Source organism: Arvicola amphibius, chromosome 2, assembly GCF_903992535.2.
Source record: "Arvicola amphibius chromosome 2, mArvAmp1.2, whole genome shotgun sequence".
NCBI lineage: Eukaryota > Metazoa > Chordata > Mammalia > Rodentia > Cricetidae > Arvicola > Arvicola amphibius.
Window position 1 is genome coordinate 135,308,371 of NC_052048.2, and position 25,190 is coordinate 135,333,560.

At 44.1% G+C, this 25,190-nt stretch overlaps 1 protein-coding gene across 1 annotated transcript in view; it reads right to left on the reverse strand.

Moving 5' to 3' along the window:
• Fkbp9 (FKBP prolyl isomerase 9) overlaps positions 1-25,190 on the reverse strand; it is a 48,009-nt gene that overhangs the window by 15,318 nt on the left and 7,501 nt on the right. Inside the window, exons 2-6 of the mRNA XM_038319083.1 lie at positions 13,671-13,816; positions 12,712-12,901; positions 11,410-11,555; positions 8,721-8,910; positions 5,726-5,871 (exon numbers count right to left, since the gene is read on the reverse strand). Coding sequence (XP_038175011.1) covers positions 5,726-5,871; positions 8,721-8,910; positions 11,410-11,555; positions 12,712-12,901; positions 13,671-13,816 — 818 coding nt within the window. The remainder of the gene's footprint in view (positions 1-5,725; positions 5,872-8,720; positions 8,911-11,409; positions 11,556-12,711; positions 12,902-13,670; positions 13,817-25,190) is intronic.

Consider the following 25,190-nt stretch of genomic DNA (forward strand, 5'->3'; position numbering starts at 1 on the left):
GAGCCTTCTACAGAAGAAAACAGAGTAAGTTTGAAATCTGCGCATTCCCGGGATCTGCTCCTAGCTTGCCAAGCACTCTGCTGATGACTAAGGCAACTTCTTTGACACAGACATCTTGGTCAGTAGAGAGACAGACACACACCCACTCAGTGAGCACTGTATTCGCTAGGCTTGCTTGTCAGCCTCTAGGAAGTTAATGTGGGTCGGTCTCCCAGGTGCCCAGTTAACTCAGAGACACAAACATCCATCTAGTGAGGGCATCAATGAGGATCTAGGCTCTGTGTGGGCAGGGAGTTATTGTTGCTCTTATTCTCCGATGGATTCCCAACACCTAAGCAGAACATGGGCATGGAATTACTCTAGTGCATCTTCGACAGACCAGAAAATGGGAGTTCCTTCACCTGTAAAACCAGAGGACAGACCTTGAACCCTAAGGATTAGTCTTGAGCCCACAAAGAGCCAGTCAAGGCTGACGACCTGCCAGTAGGCTGCCTGTCCCAGCAGAAAGCTCCACTTCCTGGCAGTTACTAATTCCCTTTGAGATCTCTGGACTGTCTGGTTTAAGCTCTCAGTTCACTACATATGGAAACCAACAAGCCGCTGCCTAATGGGGACATAGACACATTAGAACGTTCTAGGTCTGATTGTGACTCCATTCTGCGGCATTAAAAAGCTCAACTTTTATGGGTCTTACTATCTTATCTACACAGCGATAGTAACATTTTTTGTTGTGTATGGTCATGTGTGTGCAAGTACACAGACACACATATGCAGGTCAGAGGGCAAATTCTGGTGTTGTGCCATGAACACTGTTGACTTTTCTGTGGTTTTTCTGTTTTTTACTTTATCCTTTTAAGACATGGTCTCCCACTGTTCTTGAACTTTAGCAAGTCATCTAGGCTCACTCAGGGAGCTCCAGAAATCAGCTGTCTCTGCCTGCTCGGTGCACACACCAATACCGCCATATCTGGCTGTCCTATGTGGGTATTACGGATCAAACATCTGGTCTTCAAGTTTATATGACAAGCCTTATTATGGTAACACTATCCACAGCTGTTTCCAGTTTTCAATGAGCTTTTGTGCAAGAAGTCCCAGAGGGCTTGGGGAGAAGGCTCAGTCAGCAAAGTGCCTGCCACACAAGCATGACAAGTTGAATTCGGATCTCCAGAATACGCAAAACTCTGGGCACAGACTGCATGCCTGTAATCCTAGCCTGAAGCTCATTTAGCCTGAACTGAATGGATGAGCTGTGGGTTCAGAGAAGCTCAGTCTGAAAAAAATAAAGGGAAGGGCAATCAAGAAAAGACCTGACATCAACCTCAGGCCTCCACCCAATGTGCATACACACATATACAACAACAACAACACACACACAATCCCAGACACAAGTGAGCAAAACAGCAATTATTTTGCTCACTCTCTTTTTCCCTAAAAGGTGCTTAAAAGATAGTAAACCAGCAAACCACAAAGAAGCTTGCTTCTATAACAAGAAAGCTGCACTTCAGAGCTGCAAACTTCCAAGTGTCCTCAATCCAGAGCTGTCCTCGAGGAACACAGCAAGGCAGAAAAGACCAGAATGATTCCAGAAGTCCCACTCTGCTTTACTAACCCTACAGGTGACACAGCTATAACAGAACAAAATGTTGGTAGACACTGTGAGCTCCACCAGGGGCTCATTGCTGCCGATCTTACTGAGACCTCAGTGCCTGGCACTCCTGTGTGCTAAGAGGAAGTTACAAGCTAGGCAGAGCTGCACCCTACGTGTTTCTGGACCAGTGCTCCAGAGATCAGCATGTAACCATCCCCAAAAGTCACTGAGCGCTAATCCAGAGCAATGATGCAGTACTCCCCCACCCCCGCACAAGAGAGACGTGGGATGTCCTTCTGGTCTGGGCGGCCAGAAACGAAAGCACAGTCTCCGTTTACACAACAACACCTACTTTTACACTTCAACATGGGATTCAGGATGGAGCAGCCTCTTGCTCATAACAGTTATGATTCTTTGGAGGTTTCCCAAAGCCTCATTTAATCCTATGCAGACCTCGGTCTCATACTTGATGGAGAGCCAAAAGGAAAAAATAGTTTAAACAAATGGTTTTCATCAGTGTGTGTGTGTGTGTGTGTGTGTGTGTGTGTGTGTGTTTAAGACAGGAAGGATCATTCCTCAAGTCATAATGAAATAAGAACACTCAGAAACTACCTGCTTCTGTGTATGGTTGACCAGAACTAAAACCTGGCATAGTGTAAAACAGTAGTATCAAAACACTAAACGGAACAGAAAGCAAGACCCATTTTACCTATTAATTTATTTATTTATTCATTTATTCATTCATTTAGTTCATTGCAGAGGACTGAACCCAGGGCCTCATGTATGCTAAGCAAGCATTTTTGCCACTGTATACTCCCCCATATTCTCTCTCTCTCTCTCTCTCTCTCTCTCTCTCTCTCTCTCTCTCTCTCTCTCTCTCTCTCTCTCTCTCTCTCTCTCTCTCTCTCTCTGCAACAGGGTCTCATGTAGCACAGAATGGCCTCAAAGTCATTATTAGCTTAGCGTAGTGGTTTGAATGAGAATGACTCCATAGGCTCATATATTTGAATGCTTGGTCCCAGGTGGGTGAAACCATTTGAGAAGGATTAGAAGACATAACCTTGTTAGAGGATGTGAGTCACTAGGGGCAGGCTTTAAGGTTTCAAAAGCCCATGCTATTCCTAGTTGATTCTTTCTGCCTCCTACATACAAACCTAGGCTCATAGCTATTCATGCCACCATGCTTTCTATGCCGCTGCTCTGCCATAGTAGACTCCAACCCTCTGAAACTGTAAGCCTAAAATAAATGCTTCTACGAGTTGCCTTGTTCACGATGTCTTATCACAGCAACAGAAAGTAACTAAGACACTGAGCATGCCCTCTGACTCCTAAGTCTCCTGAGAGCTGAGGTGACAGGATGCACTGCCACATCTGGCTCCAGCTCATATTTCTTTGGGTATGATCCTTTATGGCCCAGAAAATCAGAAGTTTAGGTCAGAGAGGAAAAATTGCTTCTCAATTGTAACCCTCTAGTTTCTAATCAGCTTGATGCATCTTGGATCCTCTGTGAGGAAATCTCCAGAGAAAATTCTCAAGATCCAGATTATATGTGAATAGAAGTCAGAAGAGGGTTTAACAAAGTGAAGACAATCAGCCAATGAGATCAGCCTGAAGTCCAGCAGTGAAAGGAATACAAACCCATACTAAAAAAGAAAAAAAAAACTGCATCAACTATCCCTGCGGAAGTCAAGCAACTCAGCCAAAACTAATGCAAGAGATAGAAATGCAGTAACAAAAACAAAAATAAACATGATTTCAAATATTAAATACTATATAGCTATTAAAAGTATCTGTTGACAGGGTGGAGAGATGGCTTGGCAATATTAAAGGTTAAGCACACAACCAAAAAATACCTGTTGACACATAAAGCTGTTAACAACAAACTGGAAGAGGGGGATTTCACCACAGTATGATGGGAAGATAATCTCTTTCGGGATATATGAGTGTGGGTAGACATCTCCTTATTCTTCCTCTCTGTCTCTGATAAAGGGCCTACCTAGGTAGCCCTGGCTGGACTTGAATTCTCCTGCCTCCCGAACGCCATGAATATAGATACGTACGTACCCCATACTTAGTACATACATTTCTTTTTAACTTACACCCAAAATATCTACTACTGGGATAACCAATTACATCAAATTTGGGGACTTGAAATCACAAACACTGAGCTGGTGGGGGTGGGGGAGAAGCGAACAGAGAAGCACTTGCCTAGGATGCACAGGGTCCTAGGCGCCATGACCAGCACTGTAAGAGAGAGAGGGAAGGGAAGAGGAAGACAGAGGAGAGCAAGGGAGGCAACAGGAAAAGACAAGGAGAGGACAAGCAAAGAGACACAGTTCTGGAAGTCAGGCACCGGCAGGGGCATGATCCTTTTGGAGGCCTCAGAAGAAAGAGTTTCCTTGTCCTGTCTCCTCCCCACCCCAACCAAACACAACCCACATCAGTGACCACGACCACATTCTCAGTCTCAGCCAAGCTTAGTTAGCTTCTCATCCAGCTCACATCCTACCTCCCGCAAAGACACTCAAAGCATTCATTTCAGGGCCATCTGGATGACCCAGAACACCATCCCTGCATCAAGGTCCTTCATCACACTAGAATATACCCTTTGAATAAAGAAATATTCAGAGGTTCATGGACACTTTAATGTAATATGCCTACCACGGTAGCATTAACTTCTCGTGGTGTGATTTAGGGAGGTTGGAGGTCTTAATCTTCTCTAATCCTAAAAATAAAATACATTTTGGCATCCATTTTTGTCTGGTTTGTTGTTGTGATTTGTTTTTTGTTTATTTGTTTTTGTTTTTTTTTTTCATTGTGTCTCGCACGGCCCCGGGCTGGGCACAGCTGCCCAGCCCCCCTAGGCCACCGAGAACTGCTCTACCCCTCCGTTCTGGCCGCCGGGAGCAGCTGAGCTCAAGGCGGGCAAAGCTCGGGAGGACATATTTGTTTTTGTTTTTGAAACAAGGTCCCATTTAGCTCAGGCTAGCCTCAAATTTCTTATGCGGCCAGAATAACTATGAATGCCTGATTCTCCTGCTTCCACCTCCATGCCACATGCTGAGCTGTTTCTATGAAGTGTTGGGATTGCAGGCACATGCACCAGGCTGAGCTATTTCTACAAAGTTTGGGGATTGCAGGCTCATGCACCATGCTGAGCTGTTTCTATGAAGCGTTGGAATTGCAGGCACATGTCACCATGCTGAGCTATTTCTACAAAGCGTTGGGATTGCAGGCACATGTCACATGCTGAGCTATTTCTACAAAGTTTTGGGATTGCAGGCACATGCACCATGCTGAGCTGTTTCTATGAAGCGTTGGAATTGCAGGCACATGTCACCATGCTGAGCTATTTCTACAAAGCGTTGGGATTGCAGGCACATGCCACATGCTGAGCTATTTCTACAACTTTTTAAAGGAAGTTTGCTCCTAAGGTGACAAAATGTCCCTGGAATTAATGTTCTAGCTACACAACTCACTAAATTTGCTAATGTTGCTGAATTGTACAGTTATATAGGGGGATTTCTTAGTGTGCAAAATAAAAACCAAAAGGGGGAGAATAAAGTTACACTTACTTTCAACCACTTTATTTAAAATAAAGAAATATAAAGGCAGTTAAAATAGAGCAAAATGTTGGGACTGAAGAAATGACCCATCAGTTAAGAACACTGGCTACTCTTCAAAAAGACCCAGTTCAGCTCCTAGCATGAACACGGCAGCTCATAACTGTCTTTAACTCTAGTTACAGGGGATCCAGCATCCTCTCCTGGCCTCTTCAGACAATGCATACATAGTACACTTACATACATGCAGGTGAAATACTCATACAGGTAAAATAAAAATAAATATATTGTATATAACATATAAGCATACATAGATAGACTCATAGATAGAGTAAAATATTAATAATTGGTGAAACAAAGTAGAATTCACTGTGCAATCCTTTCAACACTGGTGTAGATTTTAAATTTTTCAGAAAGGAAAATGGGTAGGGCACGCAGTTGCCACCAAACAGCTCTAGCAATGACAGGCATCAGTGGGATGGAGTCTTGCATTGCATCAGTGGCTTCCTTGTTTTGTCTCTGACCTGAGCAATGTGGAAGAAGCCAGTCAGTGAGGAGGGCAGGTAATACACACCTCTTCCTTCTTCTCCATAGCCCAGGTGGGGAGGGACCACAATCCTTCGCCTCTCTCCAATGCAAACACCAAGTAAGCCTTCATCCATCCCAGGAATCACATAGCCCTGCCCAATGTACGTGTCAAAGGTATGGTTCCGTGAATAGCTAAGAAAGAAGAAGGAAAGGGTGAGGTCATTCATAAGGGACACCTACAGCAGCTGTGGAAATTACTCACAGCCCAAGAACGTGCTGGAATGGGGAGCATGTGGGCACCTGCAGAAACAACATGCTATCCTGACGATGTGTATGACCACATTATAAAAGGCATGGGAGTGACAGAAGCAGCCACATACAACAGAGCTGATGGGAGTTGCCTATCTCCTTCCCAGTTCCCTTTCGCCCCGGTACTAAAGGTTTCCTCCTCCATCTTTCTTTTGAAATCAACTCAATACTATGAGTCTTCCTTTGCTTTTTCCCTTCCCACTCATAGCCACAGCAGAGCATAAGAAGTACTATCAGTGTTTCCTAACTCCTAAAGGAAGTACTGTCTAAACAATGACGGTGTTTCGTTTATCACGTAATTTCACAGTGGGCCTTCCCTTTTACAGCAACTGTTTGGGGAGATTGTACTCTTCTCCCTAGGAGTACTGGACTGAGCCTGGTGCCCTTAGCGCCATTCTAGCAGACAAAAGTGACACCTCCAGTTATGGAAGCCCAGGCCCTCTTGCGCACTGCAGACACTGCCACCAAGAAACTAATGATGACAATGAAAGGAACAAAAACAAAACCTAAGCCCGGATGCACAGGTCCCAGTGTTAAAACATAAGGACTGTGTAAAGCAAATACAGCCCGACTCCATCAAGCACTGCCAGTTCCACAGGATGGCCCACATAGAAAATGAATCAGATGAAATCCCAGACAAAGAATTCAAAAGAATAATTAAGTATAAGTATATTCAAGAAAATCAAACAGAATACAAACTCACAAATTAATAGAGAACAGAAAGAAGTAAGTGAAATAAGGAAGTCAATACAGCATATAAAAGTGGAATTTAATAAAGAGAAATATTGAGGCGCCAAAGAGATGGCTCAATGGTTAAGAGAGAAGACCCCAATACAGTCTGCAACATCCAGAGCAGCGGCCTACACCTTCATGTACCTCCAGCTCCACGGGAATGTGGCCTCTGTAGATACCTGCACGTACATGTACATAATGTACACACCAACACAAACACACACACACACACACACACACACGCACGCACGCACGCACGTGCGCACACTTACATATAAGCTTTGACCCAAAGATTCTTCTTGGAAACATACTTGAAGACATAGGTACAAAAATAATTAAAACTCTTAAAAGTCAAAGAGTAGTAAAACCATAAATGAGACCATAAATGGTCCCAAAAATGAACTGATACCAAAGTTTAGGACAAAATCTATTATGTTAGGACAGGCGAGATCCCACTGTACTCAAATTGGAAACTATGCAAGACCTGCAGAAACAATAGGCAAAAATCTAGTATGCCCAGAAAATAATCTGCCCAACCGCCTTCCTTCCCTCTCTTCCTTTAACAGGGCAATCACTTTGTTGTCCAACATCTGAGTTCAAGTAATCCTCCTGCCTCAACCTCCCAATTAGCTGGGAACACAGGCACATACCACTCTACTAGGACTACCTTGAGTTCAGGAGTTCACGATCAGTGTAAGCTACGCCACTTCAAAAAATTTAAAAAAAAAAAAAAGGCTTGGGTTTTCACTCAGTGTGAAGTGCTGGGGTTCAATCCAAAATTATAAATTTTCAAAAGAATGAAGAGAGAGGAAGGGAGGAGAGAAATGGAGGAGGGGGGAGAAAGAGGATAAGGGAAAAAAAGAAAGAGTAAGAGAGACACTTTTAAAATGGTTACATTGGGGCTAGACAGATGGCTAGACAGTTAAGAGTGCTGGTTCCTCCTTCAGAGGACCACGTTCAGTTCCCAGCACCCACATGGTAGCTCACAACCATCCATAACTCTAGTTCCAAGAGGTCTAATGACTTCTTCTGACCTCTGTGGACACCAAGCACACATGAAATACACGTACATAAATGCAGGCAAAACACTCACATACATAAAATAAATAGATCTTAATTAACTAATTAAAATTGTTACTGTTAAAGACTAGAACAAATGAGGTAAACAGACAGGTACATTGATTATCTTAATTTATTACTTAGTTTTACTTTGAACCATGTGACTATTTTTCATTTGAAAAATTTAATAAAAAATGTAGACAAGATCTTAAGACTAAGAAGAATGAGTTATCTCAATAAAAGTAATATCATGAAAAAGTCCCCCTTTGATGCTTCAGATACATAAACAAATGAGAAGTCTATTACATCAGAGACAGGAGGTTCTGTCACCACTTGTTTATAAGAAGCTAAAGGAGCGGTTTCAAAACTGACCTGCCACCTGAATGAACAAGACATGCCACAGCTTGCTAAGGGCACTTTGTACTGACGCCATCTGTGCTGATGATGGGGCAGTGTAATTACCCTCTGCAGCATCCACTCAGAAGGGAGCTGAAGGCGCCCAGCAGCTCCGCCAGCTGGTCGTACCTGAACTGAACCATCTCAGACCATGTAGAAACAAAGGGATAAACTGAAGCTGATGTTCGGAGAGCTCCAACATTAGCCAATGTGGGGAAGCTAGGGCACCACAGAGAGCTGTTTCTTTGTCCACTGTATCTCTGTGACCTCGCTTCTGACCACGCCACATCTCAGAGTCTACAGTGGGGTTCAGAGTCGGAAGGAATATAACGGGTGTCTAGGGTAAGCCCCTCCTGTTTTCTTTCAAGACATGTAAATCAGGAAACCCTTGTAAACCACCTAGGAACAAATTCAGAATCTGAAAACAGAGACCTGTACTGAAGGTTAAAATACAAATCAGCACTGGTGGAATTATTAACCCATGGTCAGCGGTGCCAGCTGCACTTCACTGAGCTGTTCTGGTGAGGGGAAAGTAGATTCCTTACCTGGAATCAAAGAGGGTGCCATCCAGAAGCGTGCCATTGTAATGATACCTGAGGAAGTCCCCACTCTGACTTCTGCGCTCACAGTTCTCAGGGACTACCTTGTTCTCGACAGAAATACTGTCCTTGGGGTTATGGAGATCCAACAACGCTACGTCAAAGACGAGGGACGCCTGCCCAGGAATGTCTTTCCCTGGAGAGAAATGGAAGAACGACTCATTCCAGACACAGAACGTGGGAGGGGCTTTGGCCACTACTTATGCCCTCTATGTGGGTATTCCTCATTCCTTAAAGCTTCCCAGCCGAGGAAAACCTGGGTTCCTGTCTAACAATGGGCTAGTGGATAGAGCACACCGCCTGACTGACTCAGGGAGAGCAAGCTGACGGCAGCCGCACACTCCACCACCACAGCATGCTTCAGATGCTCGCACTGCAATGAGAACTTCTGTGGGCAGCAGGCACCCACACGGAAACCCAAATCCATACCTCCTGTGGGTTCTGTCTGCACAAGTGCCCTGTAAACATTCAAGTGTGCAAATTCCAAACCTGTGACTTTGCACTGGAAAACACTATACATGCAGTCTTGTTCTTTCAAACCAAGAGCCACTTTTTTTAAAACGTAAAGTTCTTTATCCAAAACAAAACATCAATAAACAGAAGTTAGATGATAAACAAAAAGTGGTACACATGATCTAAAAATAGTTTTTACATCTTTTCTATCTCACTTCTGCACAGCGCTGCTACTCCTGGGTGTTTCTAAGACAGGATGTGCTGGACACAGCCTACCCTCTGCATTCACGGGCTCCACATCCATGGGTTCAGTCAACCTCAGAGCAAAAATATTGAGACAAAAAGCTAAGCCTGTAAAACAAGCCGTGGTGGAGCACAAGTGCAATCCCAGCACTGGGCACAAGGAGGATGATGGGAATTCAAGGCTATCCTCAGCTACATAACGAATTCAAGGCCAGCCTGCACTAAATTAGACCTTTCTCAGAAAATTAAAAAATTATATCTGTACTAAAAACATATACTTCTACTTATTTCATTACTCCCTAAACTATACCAAGTGATAATTATTTATGTATGTAGTATAGCCATTGTATGTATAGCAGTTTCCCCCAGAACTGAAATATTCCCACCAAGAATGGGAAGACTCAGGAGGCAAACAAACCACATATTTTATGCTTTTGGATAAAGAGAATAAAAGGAAGTTTCTTTGGCATCTTCTAGACACAACAGGACTGATGCATATATGAACTCAGACCGTGACAGTACACACAAGACCTGTACAGGTTCTAACCAGATACAATCCCAGCCCTGATCAGAGGAAGCGAATACCAAGTCCACCCCTAACCAAGAAGCTATTTGCAATCAATACCTACAGAGAAAAGAAAACCCAGTTTTCTCAAATGAAGTCTCAGTGAAATTATCAACCATATCCCAGGGCAGGCCCTATGCCTAGAGTGATTGGCCAACACAAAATGGACTACATGCTTTTGTTCACTGCTTGTTCTGTTTTGGGTTGGTTGGTGTTTGTTTGGGGTTTTTTGTCTCGTTGGCTTTCTTTATTTTAGTTTGTTTTTTTCTTTTTTGAGAGAGAGCGTGAAGTTGGGGGAGAAGGAAGGTGGGCAGGACGTGAGAGAAGTTGGGAAAGGCTATGATCAAAACATGTTCTATAAGAAAATGTTTTTCACCAATGATAGCTTATGCTGGAGAGGGTGTGGGGTAAGGAGAACACTCCTCCATTGATGGCGGGAATGCAAACTTGTACAACCACTCTGGAAATCAGTATGGGAGTTTCTCAGAAAATTGGGAATCAACCTACCTCAGGACCCAGCAATAGCACTCTTGGGCATTATACCCAAAGGACACGCAATCATACTACAAGGACATTTGTTCAACTATGTTCATAGAAGCATTATTTGTAATAGCCAGAACCTGGAAACAACCTAGATGCCCCTCAACTAAAGAACGGATAAAGAAAATGTGGCACATTTACACATTAGAGTACTACTCAGCAACAAAAAAAATAAAAAAAATAAAAAAAAATAAAATTGTATCTTAAATTTTGCATGCAATTGGATGGAACTAGGAAAAAAAAACATCCTGAGTGAGGAAACTCAGACCCAGAAAGATGAACATGGTATGTACTCACTCATAAGTGGATACTAGCTGTAAAGCAAAGGATAACTAGCCTACAGTCTACGACCCTAGAGAAGCTAAGTAACAAGGTGAACCCTAAGAAAAACATATAAAGATCCACCTGGAAAGGGGAAATAGATAAGATTGCCAGACAAAATTGGGAGCATGGGAATAGGGGCAGAAGGGAGGGCAGAAGGGGAAGAGGAGGGGAGAAGAACTTGAGGGAACGGGATAGTCGAAATGGAAGAAGGACAGAGATGATTGCAAAGAAAGAGATATTTTGATTGAGGGAGCCATTATGGGGCCAGCAAGAAACCTGGCACTAGAGAAATTTCCAGGAATCCACTTACTGCTCTTGCAGAAGCCCTCGGTTCCCTGCCACAGTTTCTCTCTCCAGCTCCGGGGGATCTGCAGCCCCCTTCTGGCCTCCGAGGCAGTGCATGCATGTGGATGTGGTGCACATACAGAGAAGCAGGAGCACACACATACACATAAACAAAAACTAAACATGTAAAAACGAATGAGCAGAGCTCTGAGAAAGAGGACTTACCATCTCCCTCTTCGCCATAAGCCAGGAAAGGAGGGATGGTGATGATGCGCTTCTCCCCAACACACATGCCCAGCAGCCCTTTGTCCATCCCAGGAATCAGCCATCCAATTCCCACATACGTGTCATAGGTTTTCATGCGATTGTGGCTAGAAAAAAAGGAAGGGAGGGAGGGAAGGAGGGAAGGAGGGAAGGAGGGAAGGAGGGAGGGAAGGGAAGAAAACAAGTTTTATATCATTTCTAATTCAAGGGATTTTTGTTTCTCAAATCTCAGATAAGGGGGCTGTAGAGATGGCTCAGTGTTTAAGAGCATTGCCTCCTCTTCCAAAGGTCCTGAGTTCAATTCCTGGCCACCACATTGTAGCTCACAATCATCTGTAAATGAGGTCTGCTGCCCTCTTCTGGCCTGCAGACATACACACAGACAGAATATTGTATGCATAATAAATAAATAAATGAATAAATAAATAAATAAATATCTCAGATAAACAAAGAGCCCACACTCATCCCTAGTGACAGGCTTTTTTTTTTTTTTTTTTGCTTCCTGATAAAGGAAGAAGCGAAAAGCTCATATTTAGACCAACAGTCAACAGTTATCCCACTCATTGAACATTCTGTATTACAGGAAGCCTCAGAGAGTTCCCTGGTTTGTATCCTAGCCTCAAAGGTCTCTACAGTTTCACTGGCCCATCCCATATCCATTTTAAAGATAGATTTATTTATTTATTTATTTATTTATTTATTTATTTATTTATTATGTATGCAGTGCTCTGCCTGCACATATCCCTGCAGGCCAGAAGAGGGCACCAGATCTCATAATGTGGTTTCTGGGAATTGAATTCAGGACGTATGGAAGACCAGTTAATGCTGTTAATCTCTCAGCCATCTCTCTAACCCTCCTCTTCCCTTTCCAGGGGCAAACTATATAAATGAGTCAAACACCCATGAGATTCCTGGGAAATGTGGCTCTTAAGTGGAAATCTTCAAATGTGTTTTAAATGAAATCAAGATTATTTTTCATTTCTTCTAAGGTGTTCTATTTTGACTCTGGTGCCACGGAGTACCAAACACTAACCAAAACTCTATGGGGTAGGATTTAGTATACTAGGTATAGTTTGGTTGAGTGACTTTCCAAATGAGCACAGAAAGGAGACATGACAGAAGGAACCAAACAGCATTCCACACACTGCCACAAACCATGGAACCCTGCAGGAACCGTGGAACACTGCAGGAACCGTGGAACACTGCCACGAACCGTGGAACCCTGCACGAACCGTGGAACCCTGCACGAACCGTGGAACTTACCTGGAATCAAACAGCGTCCCGTCCAAGAATGTTCCATTGTAGTGGTACCTCACAAAATCGGACACCTGGATAGCCCGAGGACAGCTGGGAGGCTTGAAATACGTCTGAATCTGAACCTGGTCTTCAGAATTCCAAATATCCATCAGGAGTACATCAAAATGAAGTACCGAGTTTGGAGGGATCACACCAGCTGGAAATTAAAGTGAGTTCACACTGAGAGTCCGCCCTCTCCTGGTGATACGAGATCCCTAGCAAGCCACTGTCGAATGGCTATTTTCTCCAAGGTGAATCACTCCCTCCAGGAGGGAGAAAGCAGGTACAGCAGACTGGGGAAGTAACGAAAAGTTACAAGATTTCCTAGGTTTCTCCCCAAAGCTGTAAAGTGTAAACAGTGGCTAAGGAGAGGACTGTGCCCTGAAGAGACACGGCTTTTATGTGGGGTCACCCATGCAGGCTACAGTGGGCTTCTGACTGACCCAGCCGCTGCAGTCTCTCACACTCCCTAAAGTGACCCCTCAGCCATGCTTCTGAGTTACTCCAGTAAACTCACTGGTTCACCAGGCTGGATTTTGGTGGGATCTTTGGTCCTCTATTAATGGCCTAAGTGGGTTAAATAAACATTTCCACACATCCCACAAGGAAAAAGCCAATTGACCATTACGATCAATGTAACAGAAGTCCAAAGAATTCAAACCCATCTCTGAGGTACAATTCCTAAACGTCCATTCCTCCTACATCCTTCCTCCAAATAAAATGAGAGAAAGGCTCCTCTCATCAGGACCTCATTAGATACTACTGTGTTGGCACTTTCTTTTGCATCTAAGAAATAAACCTACAAGGGAAATGTTGGTTGTGGCTCTTCGGCCTTTCTCTCCCAACCCCCATTAAAGATCCCAAATTCTCCAGTCAGGCTGGCTTCAAAGCCTGCAAAAGTGTCTGTAAATCGAGTGAAAACTTACACACTCCTTCACTTCCATAGGCAAGGTCTGGGGGAATCGTCACGAAGCGCCTCTCGTTCACACACATCCCAACCAAAGCCTGGTCCATCCCTGCGATCAGCTGGCCTTTTCCCACAAATACATTGAAGGTAGAGTCTCTGTCGTAGCTAAAGATCCAGAAGGTAGGGGGAGAGAGATAAAAGCATAGTCATCCCCACAGAGAATGCAGCTTCATGACTATTACAGCCAAGGGAAAGACTTACCAAGAGTTCCTGGCCCAGGAAATGTCCTCGCTGGGCATTTGAGGAGTTGGTTTTTATATTAACTTGAAGGTTGCCAACAAATCTACTTAGAAATGACTGCCACACAAGCCTGACAACCTGAGTTTGATCCCCTGACAACATGAGTTTAATCCCCTGAACTCACAGTGGAAGCAAAGAACCCAGTCCTGAAAGCTGCCCTCTGATGCCCTAAGCACAAGGAGACACATGCATAGGGACACATAGGGAGGGGAAGCATACTAGAACGTGCTGACGGGTCAGACAATAAATAACAAATCATGGCTGGGACGTACACCCTTGTTTTTTAATGTTAAATTCGGCAACACTTTTACCTTCTAGGAGATGATGGATATGTACTATGAGAGATAATAAAGATCAAGACAAAGACTTTGTCTATAAGTATTTCATAAACTGGCAGAGACTCATAGTTTCAAACACTGTATTAAAAAAAATGACTGCACATCTGAGCTTCATAGCCCTTATGGAGTATGAGCTACAATGGAGGCTGAGGAGAAAGGATCACAAGTTCAAGGCCGGTCCGGCAGCCTAGTGAAACTGCCTCCAGATTTAAAGGGGAAGAGGACTGCGGGTTTAGTCAGTGGTGGAGTAGCTGCCTAGCACTGCAAAGCCCTGGGTTTCATCTCTGGTACTGCAGAACAAAGAAAAGAGACAGCGTGCTATGGGAAATGAGTGCAAAATAGAGAAAAAGAAACAGAAGAAAACTTGCTGTGGATCTTGGTTTACAATAATTAACAGTGGAGATAACTCAAGGGTAGGAACCCGGCTGCATCTTAGTCCGATGCACCATGAAATGGGCTGCAGCCGTCTTCTGGCTTCCTACTCACTCACACAGGAATGACAGCCACAGTAAGTGGGGTGTAGGCCCAAAGGCAACTGCTGCCAAGCCTGACAAAACCTGGGTCCCCTGGAAGGAAAGAACCAATTGCTACCAGACATCCTCTGACCTGTGCATGTGTGCTATGATAAGCAAGCACACACAGAGAGACACACAGACACACAAAGGCACAAAAACACACACATACATACACACACACACACAGGTACAAACACACGCTGTAGGAAATAGAGCTACAGTGTAAATGATAGCATTTTCCATTTACTCATATATAGATAATATGGAAAGATCTATTTCTTAGAAATCAAGAAAAAATAGAAAAAAACAATGAATAAGTAATAGCATTTAATTCACGAGGCTGTGGCAAGCCTCCTTTTGAAACTCCTGCCTTTTCCTCACTTTCTCCTAATGAACGGTTGGTCAAGCAGTGGAGCCAGCTTCCTCAGACCTACCCCCTTCACCCCCTCCTCCTAGTCTTATACCCCATTTTCACTGCCTTCCTTTCCTGAAGGTCAATGAACAGAAAGCAGGATTTCACGCAGAGACCACACTAAAGCACAAAGGAGCATGTGAGGCTTCTACACGTGTCAACCTTGTACCACCACGCTGGCATGTGAGTCACCACCTGGAATGCCCTTGACTTTTGCTTGAGCCTGGCCATAATCACTGAACCACCTCCAGGGCCGTCTTCAATGCCATGCTAACAAATCCGAAAGCAAAGCTTTCAAGACTCCCTAGGCAGAACATATGTGGGGGCAGCAAGAATGCAAAGACAGGGAGTGGCTGTAGAAATGCATTCCTCCTCTGTAGAACGGGAATAGTTCCCAAGCTTAATGCAATGTTTAAGTGCACGCATTCTGTTTTAATGATGCTAGTTCATTCTCTAAGAAGTTTACACATTTAGCATTGAATCCTATTTAAAAGTCCGTTAGACTAAAATAAAATATTCAAAGAATCATTTTGGTGATAGAAGGGGATTGTAGGCACAGCTAGCAGGTCACTAACCATTCCACTGAAAACTACACTGCATATAACGGAATTGCAAACTAAACCAAGAGTGGTTTGGGGCTTTGTTTTATTTATAAATCTTTGCTTGGTTTTAAAAGCTTAATTTACTTTATGTGTATGAGTTCTTTGCCCGCATGTATGTCTATGCATCACATGCATGACTGGTGCCCACTTCAGATCCCCTAGAACTGGAGTTGTTGATAGCTGTAAGCCACTACAGGGGTCCTGGGATTCAAACCTGGGTCCTTTGGAAGAGCAGCCAATGTTCTGAACACAGAGCCTTCTCTCCTGAGAACTTCATACATGAGCACTGTATCTATTTGTTTCCCACCCCTTCCCTTCCCCTACCCCTCCCATCCCCTGCTTCCCAAATTCATGCTCCCTTATTTAATTATCATTGTTCTGTGAATATACATATTGAAGGAAGGCTGAGGACTGAACCTGATGAGGAAATCAGGTGTGGGACCCTTTACGAGGGCCTGCTTCTTGCTCCAGAGAAGGAAGTCCACTCAAGTGAGGACTCAAGCCACCCAGGGAGGAGAGGGGTTGCAGAAGGGAGAACAATAAGAAACCAATAAAAAGGGTGACCCAGAAACCCTGAGTGACCTCTCACCTCTGGGGCCCCTTTAGCCCCCTTGGTGTGAGTTGTTGGTTCTAATAAAGTTGGTTCTTTTGTCCTTTCTGTCTCTGTGCAGTTCACAATTCTTTCTCTGCACCTGCAGCGCCGAGCTCTCCACCTACCACGCTTACTATCCGGGCTCAAGCCAAGTTCTCCACTTTGGCGGCCTTCTAACTCCCAAGTGTTATTTTCCAGGCATCTGCCAAGTGGTTTCTCCTTTTCGTGATTCAGTCTTCTACTTTTCCCAGAATTCCAATGCTCTGGCTGTCCCAAGGAAGAGAGCCTGCAGATTGCCTAGATGACCAGATGACTGTGCCCCACCCCAATACTCGTGTGTGTGTGTACATGTGTGTGTGTGTGTGTGTGTGTGTTTATACATCTAGCATTTCTTATATAAATGTTTCTTATATAAACATAGGTTATCCAATCCGAAGGCTGATCACTTGGGATTGGACATCTATGCAGGAGTTCACCCATGGAAGAAACTGATTCTCTTAGCAGACAATGACCACTTAGAGCTCTTCATCTAGGGGTGAAACCATGTGGAATTTTCCCCATCAACACTGCGTGTCAGTTGATAGTGGCATTATAGATTTGTTCAGGCAACCATACCGTGGCTACTTCATGGGTGTGTTCTCCCTGTCATACTAAGGGACATTATTTAATGGCCTCTGACTCTTACAATCCTTCTTCATGCCTTCCCCTGAGCTTTAGGTGGGGGGTACACTGCAGATGTATCAGTTAGAGCACCCACAGTCATTTATTCTCTGCACTTTGGTCAGCTCTGATTTCTATTACAGTCTCCATCTGTTGCAGAAAGAAGCTTCTTGGATGAGGCGCGAGAGCTACCGTTATCTGCGGGTGTAAGGATAACCATTTAAAATGCAGCTAGAAAATGGCAGTAGCAGGCTCTTCTCTCAGGTCTATGACCTCTCCAGCCATGGGTAGCTGACTAGGTTTACAGTACCAAGCATGAATCCCTCCTGTTAGTAGGCCATAAGTCCAATCAGACGACTGTTTGCTGGTAATGCCCAAGATAAAAGTGCCACTATTGCACTGCTGGAGATATCTTGCCAGGCTGGCGAGTATTGTTGTAGCCTTTACAGCTGGCCAGAACTACTGACTGTGTCCCTTCCTTGACAGCTTGCACAGCGTCTCCTACTTGGTCAGTTCCAGCTCTCTTCCTCCATGCCCTGTGTCTGAAGAATGTGCTATGTGCATCTTCAGCAACAGGGTCTTGCAAATAGGTCCTTCAAATTCTGGAAGGATATCACGGAAAATGGCAATAAACCATATTGTTTTAGGAGTCTCTTGCATTGCTCTGACCTACATCTTGTTGGAGGTTTCCTATCCTGGCGCTGGGATTTGAACTGTGTTCAAAGCATGGCTCTTGGGGGTAGCATGCACACACACACACATACATACACATATGCACACGTACATATATTTTTAAGTAAACTTATATAGTAACACGTTGCCCTTTTTCAAACACCCTTATTATTTATCCCTGCTTCTTCACTCTCCCCCTGCATCCACAGTTAAATTCCCTGGGAACGTTTTTCCCGTTGCCACTTTATAGCCCTCCTTTCTAGATGCCTTTTCCTCCTTCTCCATCCTGCCATAGTCCCTTTCTTGTAGGTTCTTCGGATACTTCAGATTGCATACTCGAATCTAAAGATTTGGAGCTAGTGTCCACGAAGAAGAGAGAGCGTGTGGTGCTTCTCTTCCCACATCTGGCTGGCCTCGCTCAGCACACCTTGCTGCACATCTTCAAAAGTAACTACTATTTACAGAGCGTTTCTCATATGCTAGGTTCAGCCACAAAGCAAGCCTTTAACAAAGAACCTGAACCCTTCGAATCTTGAATCCTCATAATCTTTACACCACACAGGTAGGGACTCAAACATGCAGTCTCCCTGATGGTTAAAATTTTTTCCAAGCTCAAAATTTAGCCAAGTGGGAAAAAAACAAAGACATAAGAATCCAGGACGGTTCTGACTCTCAGCTCCTGGCTGGCACAGGTCTCTGGAGGCTCCACGGCCTCACAGTACTGTTAATTCCTCTGATGATCAGCCTGGCAGTATTAATTCCATCCTTTGATGGTCACATAGCACTGTGAGCAATGATGTGAAAATGTATCACATACACACCCAGACACATAAGGCTCTAACCATGCAAAACCAATGCTATCTATTGCTTAAAAGGCCTGCCATCTGGAAAAACTGAAGCTCTTCTAGATTTATGCTGATCAGTGCAGCTGGCACAAACTCATGTGATGCCTCAAGCCCAGAACTGGTCATGAAAATCATTTCTGCAATGCGAGAATAAGCGCTTACGCAGCCTGTCCCACCGGCCAGCTCGTTCACACCTTTTATAGATGTCCCAATCGGGGAATGACAGGAAACAGATGGCTCACCCAACCAGGCAGTTCCAGGGGGACTTAATGAAGGTGCTGTGCACAGCTGACATTGTAATCAACGGTGGAAAGACCGGATGCTCTCTCCATGCTAATAAATAAAAGAACGATGCCTTCTTTCCCAGTTCTAGTCAACAAAGTCCTGGAAAAACTGGTGAGAGCAATTCATCAAGAAAGTGAAGCAGATGGCATATAAACTGGAGAGAAGCAAGGTAAGTAATACTGTGCTCACACATGAAACTGTCCGTAGAAAACTCTGAAGCGCTCTCTCTCTCTCTCAATCTTCCCCTCTTCCCCATCCTCCTCTGAACTATTAAATGATTTCTGCAATGTGGCACAATACAGAAGTCAATAAGCAAAAAATGAGTTGTGCCCATACCACCAGTAAATAATCACAAGTCAATAAAAAATTCTATCTGCAATAACAAAAAATAAAAAATAAAACAAACAAAAGCCCAAAAGAACTATGCACTGAAAAACAGAAAAATAACTACTAAAAGAAATTAACGAGGACTAGCAAGGTGCTTTATCCCGTAAGGACACTTGTCACCAAGCCTGAGACCCTGAGTTTGATCCTCAGAACCCACACGGTAGAAGGAGAGAGCCAATTCCCGCAGACTGTCCTCTGACCTCCAGACATGCATGTGTGCACTATAGACTCACGCACACACATGCACATGATAAATAAATGTTATAACTTTTTGAGCAAAAACAAATTAAAGAGAACAAAAATAAAGACACTCTACCCTGTGCTCGTGGATTGAGAGACATGATCTCATTAAAACATGTGCACCATCAAAGAGACCTACAGAGCCAAGGCAATTCCTATCACATTCCTTCCCAGCAGTAGAAACATATCCTAAAATTCATCTGGAAATGTCTAAAGACTCAAATAGCCACAATAACCCTAGGAAGAAGAGTAAATACAGTATCCTCTGGTTCCTGACCTCTGACTGTAGAAGACTACAGCCATGAAAGTAGTGCACCCAGACTTAAATTACAGAAACCAATGAAACTGAACAGAGAGCCCAGAAATGAACCGTTTCACACATGACCAAGGGGTCGTTGATAAGACCACATGGTGATGCAATGAGAAAGCTCCAATAAATCATGCCAGAAAATCTATCTGGACGTCTACATGCAGAAGAACAAAGTTGGGTTTTGCTTTGTGTCATCAAAGGCAAAGCATGTTAAAGACAAAAACTTGATATCCAAAGCTACAAAAATCCTAGAAGAAAACAGACATGATAGTTCATAGGCATCATGGCAGCAATGGGGAGGTCGAGGCGGGAAGATCAAGGAATGAGAGGCCAGACTTCATTCTTAAACTCCATCTCCAAAAGCACAGGGGAAAGCCTCCTAGCATTAGATTTGAACAGCAGCAAAAGCACAGGATGCTGAAGCAACAACAGACAAGTAGGATTGTGTCAAACTTAAAAACTCCTCACAGTGAAAGAAATAATCAGTGGAGTGTGGAAGGACCTACGGAACAGAAGTGGGTACACACGAACCACCGTGAGGTCTGAATCTGAAATATCACCCACAGGCTCATAGTGTTTGGACACTCGGTCCTTAGCCAGTAATGCTACTTGGGAAAGTTAGAGAACCTCTGGGATATGGGGCCCAGCAAGTAGACCTAGGCCACTGGAGGTGGCCCTTTGAAGGTCACAGCCTCCTGCAGTTCTGGCCTGTGTTCTCTACCTATTGCTGGCTGAGATGCAAACAGCAGCATCTCAAGCTCCAGCTGTCATAGACCAAGCTACTCCACACCATGCCTTTCCCGCCATGATGGACCAAACCCTCCAGACTACATGGCAAAGTAATCCTTCCCTTCCTTAAGCTGCTTCTGCCAGGTATTCTGTCACAGTGACAAGAAAAATAACTAAGACACCACATACGGGAGTCATACCTAGAAAATCTGAAGTCTTACAACTCAACAACAACAAAAGGACCCAACCACCCCCCCCAAAAAAACTGAGAAAACCATTTGAATAGACATTTCTTCTGAGAAACACAAATGACCAACAAGCATGTAAAAAGATATTCAATATTACCAAGCACCAAGGAACTACAAATTAAAACCATAATGTGTTTTCAAAGTACTTACCACCTGCATGCCCTCCTATGGTGAGTGCAGGTGGTCAGTATACTCCCAAGGAGACAACTCAGGTCTCAAGGGGTAAGTGTCACCCAGTGGACAACCACTGACCTTAATTTCCTTACCTATCAGACTCAGAACAAATAAAAGCATGTTTCAAAACCTGTGCTTTCCATGTGGTAGCCACGCCACATGCAGCTACGGAGCACGCAGAACAGGGATGTGCCACCAACCAGGGCCTAACCCACAGCCCAACATGGGTCTCAAGCAGCTTGGGTTCCAGGTTCTGCTGTGATCTACACAGATAGACCCACTCTAGAACGTAAAGACTGTCTCCACTACCCTAGAGAGATCAAGACCCGCTGGCCCTTCTCAGTGGCCTTGGTTTGAGACAGGAGGAAAATTCCATGCACAGCACTGGAAGCCAAACCCGAGTCAGGGATAAGCCATTCCCTGCCAAGGGCTAAACGCAGTCAGGGCATGAAGCCACTGTAGCCCAATCTCTGCTTTCCCAGCAGGCTCCAAAGCAGGAACTTACCTAGGGACTGGGGCAGATACCAAACCATCTGGAAGCCAGGCCACAGGACTTCAAATGCTACCTTCATCGCAGCCTCTCCTGCCCCTTGGGTTATGCTGGCACACTATCCTCTTCCCCTAAGCTCCAGCTTTGCCTTCTCCACAGCTTTCCTTAAAAACTGCCCAGATCCACTCCCTCCACTGCTGTCTCCTTCCTCGGTCCTGAATCCTAGGTTGACCTCAGGGGACTCTGCAGCTGACAAACCCAGGCTTGAATACCAGCTCTGACTTCAAGTCAGTCAGTGCACTTCTCCAGGCCTCCCCAGTTTCCTCATCTATAATCAAAATTCAGGGAGCTGGAGAGATGGTTCACCATTAAGGATGCTTGCTGCTCTCCTAGGAGACCAGGGTTGGGTTCCCCGCACCCACATTAGGCAGCTCACAACTGCCTATAATTCCTGTCCTATAAGATCCAGCACGCACTTCTAGCCTCCGTGAGCACCCACACATACACACTCATGCAGACAGACACACAGAGATACATATTTTAAACAATAAATTTAATAATTAAAAACAATGATAGTAATTGTTACCACAGGTCAGGCAGGGAGGCCACTAAAAAACACAGAAAATAACCGGCACAAATGACCATGTGGAGAAACTCAAACCTTGTGCACTGTGAGTGAGAAGGTAAAATGGTGCAGCTATTACGGAAAAAGGAATTACACGGGAAAAGGAATTTCATCAAAAATTTAACTCAGAAGTAAAAGAAGACCCAAGAATCCTATTTATCCAACAGAATTAAAAACAGAGACTCGCAGAGAATGTTTGTGCAAACATTCTCACTACAGCATGACCCACAACAGCCAAAAAAATGCAAGCAAACTAAACGTCCAACAGTTGGGGAATGGGGGAAAAGTAAACAAAGTGAAGGAAATAAATGAAGAAAACGCTATGATATGCTGTGTATCACTAATGTATCTTGAGAGTGATTTATTACATGAAATGAACTAGTCAAGAAAGATTAAACACTGCAGGTGTGGTTCCACAAAGTTCACGAGCCAGATATGAGCACAGTGACTTTATAATCCCAGTGCCTGATCAGCTAAGGCAGGGAGACACCATGTTCGAAGCCAGCCTGGGCTCTATATGAAACCCCAGGGCTGCCTGAGCTATGGTGTGAAATTCTGTCTCAAAAATAAAAATAAAAAAATTAAAGTCATAGAAACAAAAGTAAAATGTGGTTACCAGGAAAGAGAGGCACAGTGAAAATGGGGAGGGATTGTCAGTACTTCTAGAGTTAGAGTCTTTAAGAAAAAAAAAAAAAAAGCACTCCTAGAAAGCCTACATATCAACATGCATGCAATTCACACTGCTGCTATATACTTTTATACAGATACAATGGTAAACTTTATTCACTTATTAGCAAGGGACTACGTGCACGGGTATGGACTGATGCAGAGCAGCACAGTGGACAGTGGAGCAGCCCAAGGCTGAGAAGGGAGTGCCTTTATTATATTGTGCCGGGGGCGGGGGGGGGGGGGGGGGGGCTGGGGAGTTTTCGTAGCTAAGTGACTCATAACTAGGGCTCAGACCTTTGGTTTAGAGACGCAAACCTTGGCGACCCTATATATAGGGCCTAAAGATTACCACCTCACTTCTGAGGGCTCCTCCTTCTGTCTTATGGCTGAAACCAACCAAAGCTAGTGGACAGGCGGGTCATAAATGTACGAGCCAAACAGCGGAGCCTTGCAGAACCAATCGCCAGTGAAGCTGCTGAGAATCGGGCCTAGAAAGGCCAGGGAAACAGCACATCTAACACCCTGCCTTTCTCTCCAGTGGCTGCCTGGTCCTGCTCATTCACTGACAGTTGCTGTCCTAGCCCTGGACACTATTACCTGACTTCAGAGGGTGAGAGAACTGTAGTACCTCCCAATGACAGTCTACAAGATATCTAGCCAGAATAAGACCTGTGCAAGCCCAAGTCAAACCAAGCCCCAGCATGGAGAGTAAGAAAGTTTTGCCTCCAAAACTGAGGGGCTACTTGCAATTCTTAGCTGCAGGAGAAGGGTCAGTTTCTCCTAAGAGTATAGCCCCTGGTATAACTACCATCCCCACTGGAAGACCACATAGCTAAGAACCTGTGGGCACCACAAATTTGTCTTCATGGAGAAAAAGAAAAAAGACAAAAAGCTGTGATGGGAGAGGAGGGGGCAAATCTGGGAAGAGTTATGAGGGTGAACGTGATCAAAAATTGTTCTATATTTTTAAAACCACTGTTAAGTATTTTAGGTAAGATTTAGATTTCTGTCCTTTGTAAGACCCAGAATTTTGAGACTTAGAAAAAAGAGGCATATGAAGATGCTGAGTTATACTTCACGAGACATTATATATAAAAATAAATTTAGGTGCTATAGGTGAAGTTTCATGGAACTCTTTCCCATTTGTACAAAAAACAAAAAACACCGAATGGTTCTAGAAAGTTATCTCTGACTCCAGGAGATTTGAGGTGTTTTCTATGAATGACTGATAATGCAAAATGAAGTTATCATTTAAGAAAGTGGAGGGGATCTAGCTAGGGCTGGGGATGTAATTCAGCAGTGGAGTACTTGTGCAGCACACACAAAGCCCTGGTCTCCATCCCCAACACTACAATCCCTTGACGGCTCACATCTGTATCCTAGCACTCAGGCAGGGGTGGCCGAGGATCAGAGGTCAAGGTCAGCAAGTCTGAGACCCTGTCTCAAAAAAAGAAAATCAGAAAAAAAAAAAAAAAAAAAAAAAACCAGTAGCTCCAGCCACGACACTATCTCTGGAGATAAGTAAAATCCACGATACTCAACCCAGGAAGCTGTCTACACAGAAGCACACATTTTTTTGCAACATATCACTTACATGAATAAGTACTTGGTGGCTCTATTCTTATAGCATAAATAACAGGCTGCACCTCTGAATATAGGCTTCCTACAGCAAGAAAGAACAGATGAAGGAACAAATGGCAAGTTGGGTGGGCTGGTGCGTGCCTGTAATCCAAGCACTGCGAACACTGAAGTGGGCAGATTGAAGCCAGCCTGGACCATAAGAAAGACCCTACCTCCAAAAAAAAGCCAATAAAAGAGAGAGAGAGAGAGAGAGAGAGAGAGAGAGAGAGAGAGAGAGAGAGAGAGAGAGGAAGGAGAGATGGCTCCAGGGTTAAGAGGTCATACTGCTATTGCAGAGGACCCATGAGTGGCTCACAACCAGCTCGAATTCCAGTTCCAGGGGATCTGATACCTGGCCTCTCCCGGTACTTACTACAAGTTCATGCCTGTACCCAAGCAAATACATGTCATCTAAAATAAAAAAAATAAATCTTCTTTAAAAGAAAATAACAAATAGTAAAACGAATTCATAAAGCCTCCTATGCCTTCCCCTCCAAAAGGATTAAAGGAACAGTAAAAATGGCCAAAATAGGCCAGGGAAGGCAATAAAACTTTGGAAAATTGAAAGCAAATAAGAGAACAGAGTGGATCTAAATGAGAAGACACAGATCTAAGAATGTGTAACACAAGATATGGCCAAAGGTCCATCTGGTGGATCTTCTAGAACCTGGGAAGGCTAGCGCAAGGAAGTCTACAGTGCAACAAGGGACCACACCTGCCCAGGAGTCCCTTCTCAGTTCTTAGCAGCTGGGCAATTATAAGTTCTAAAAATTCTTCTAGGAGGAGGCTTCTAGTTAGTTCCCAGCCACTTAGCCCTGAAATAATC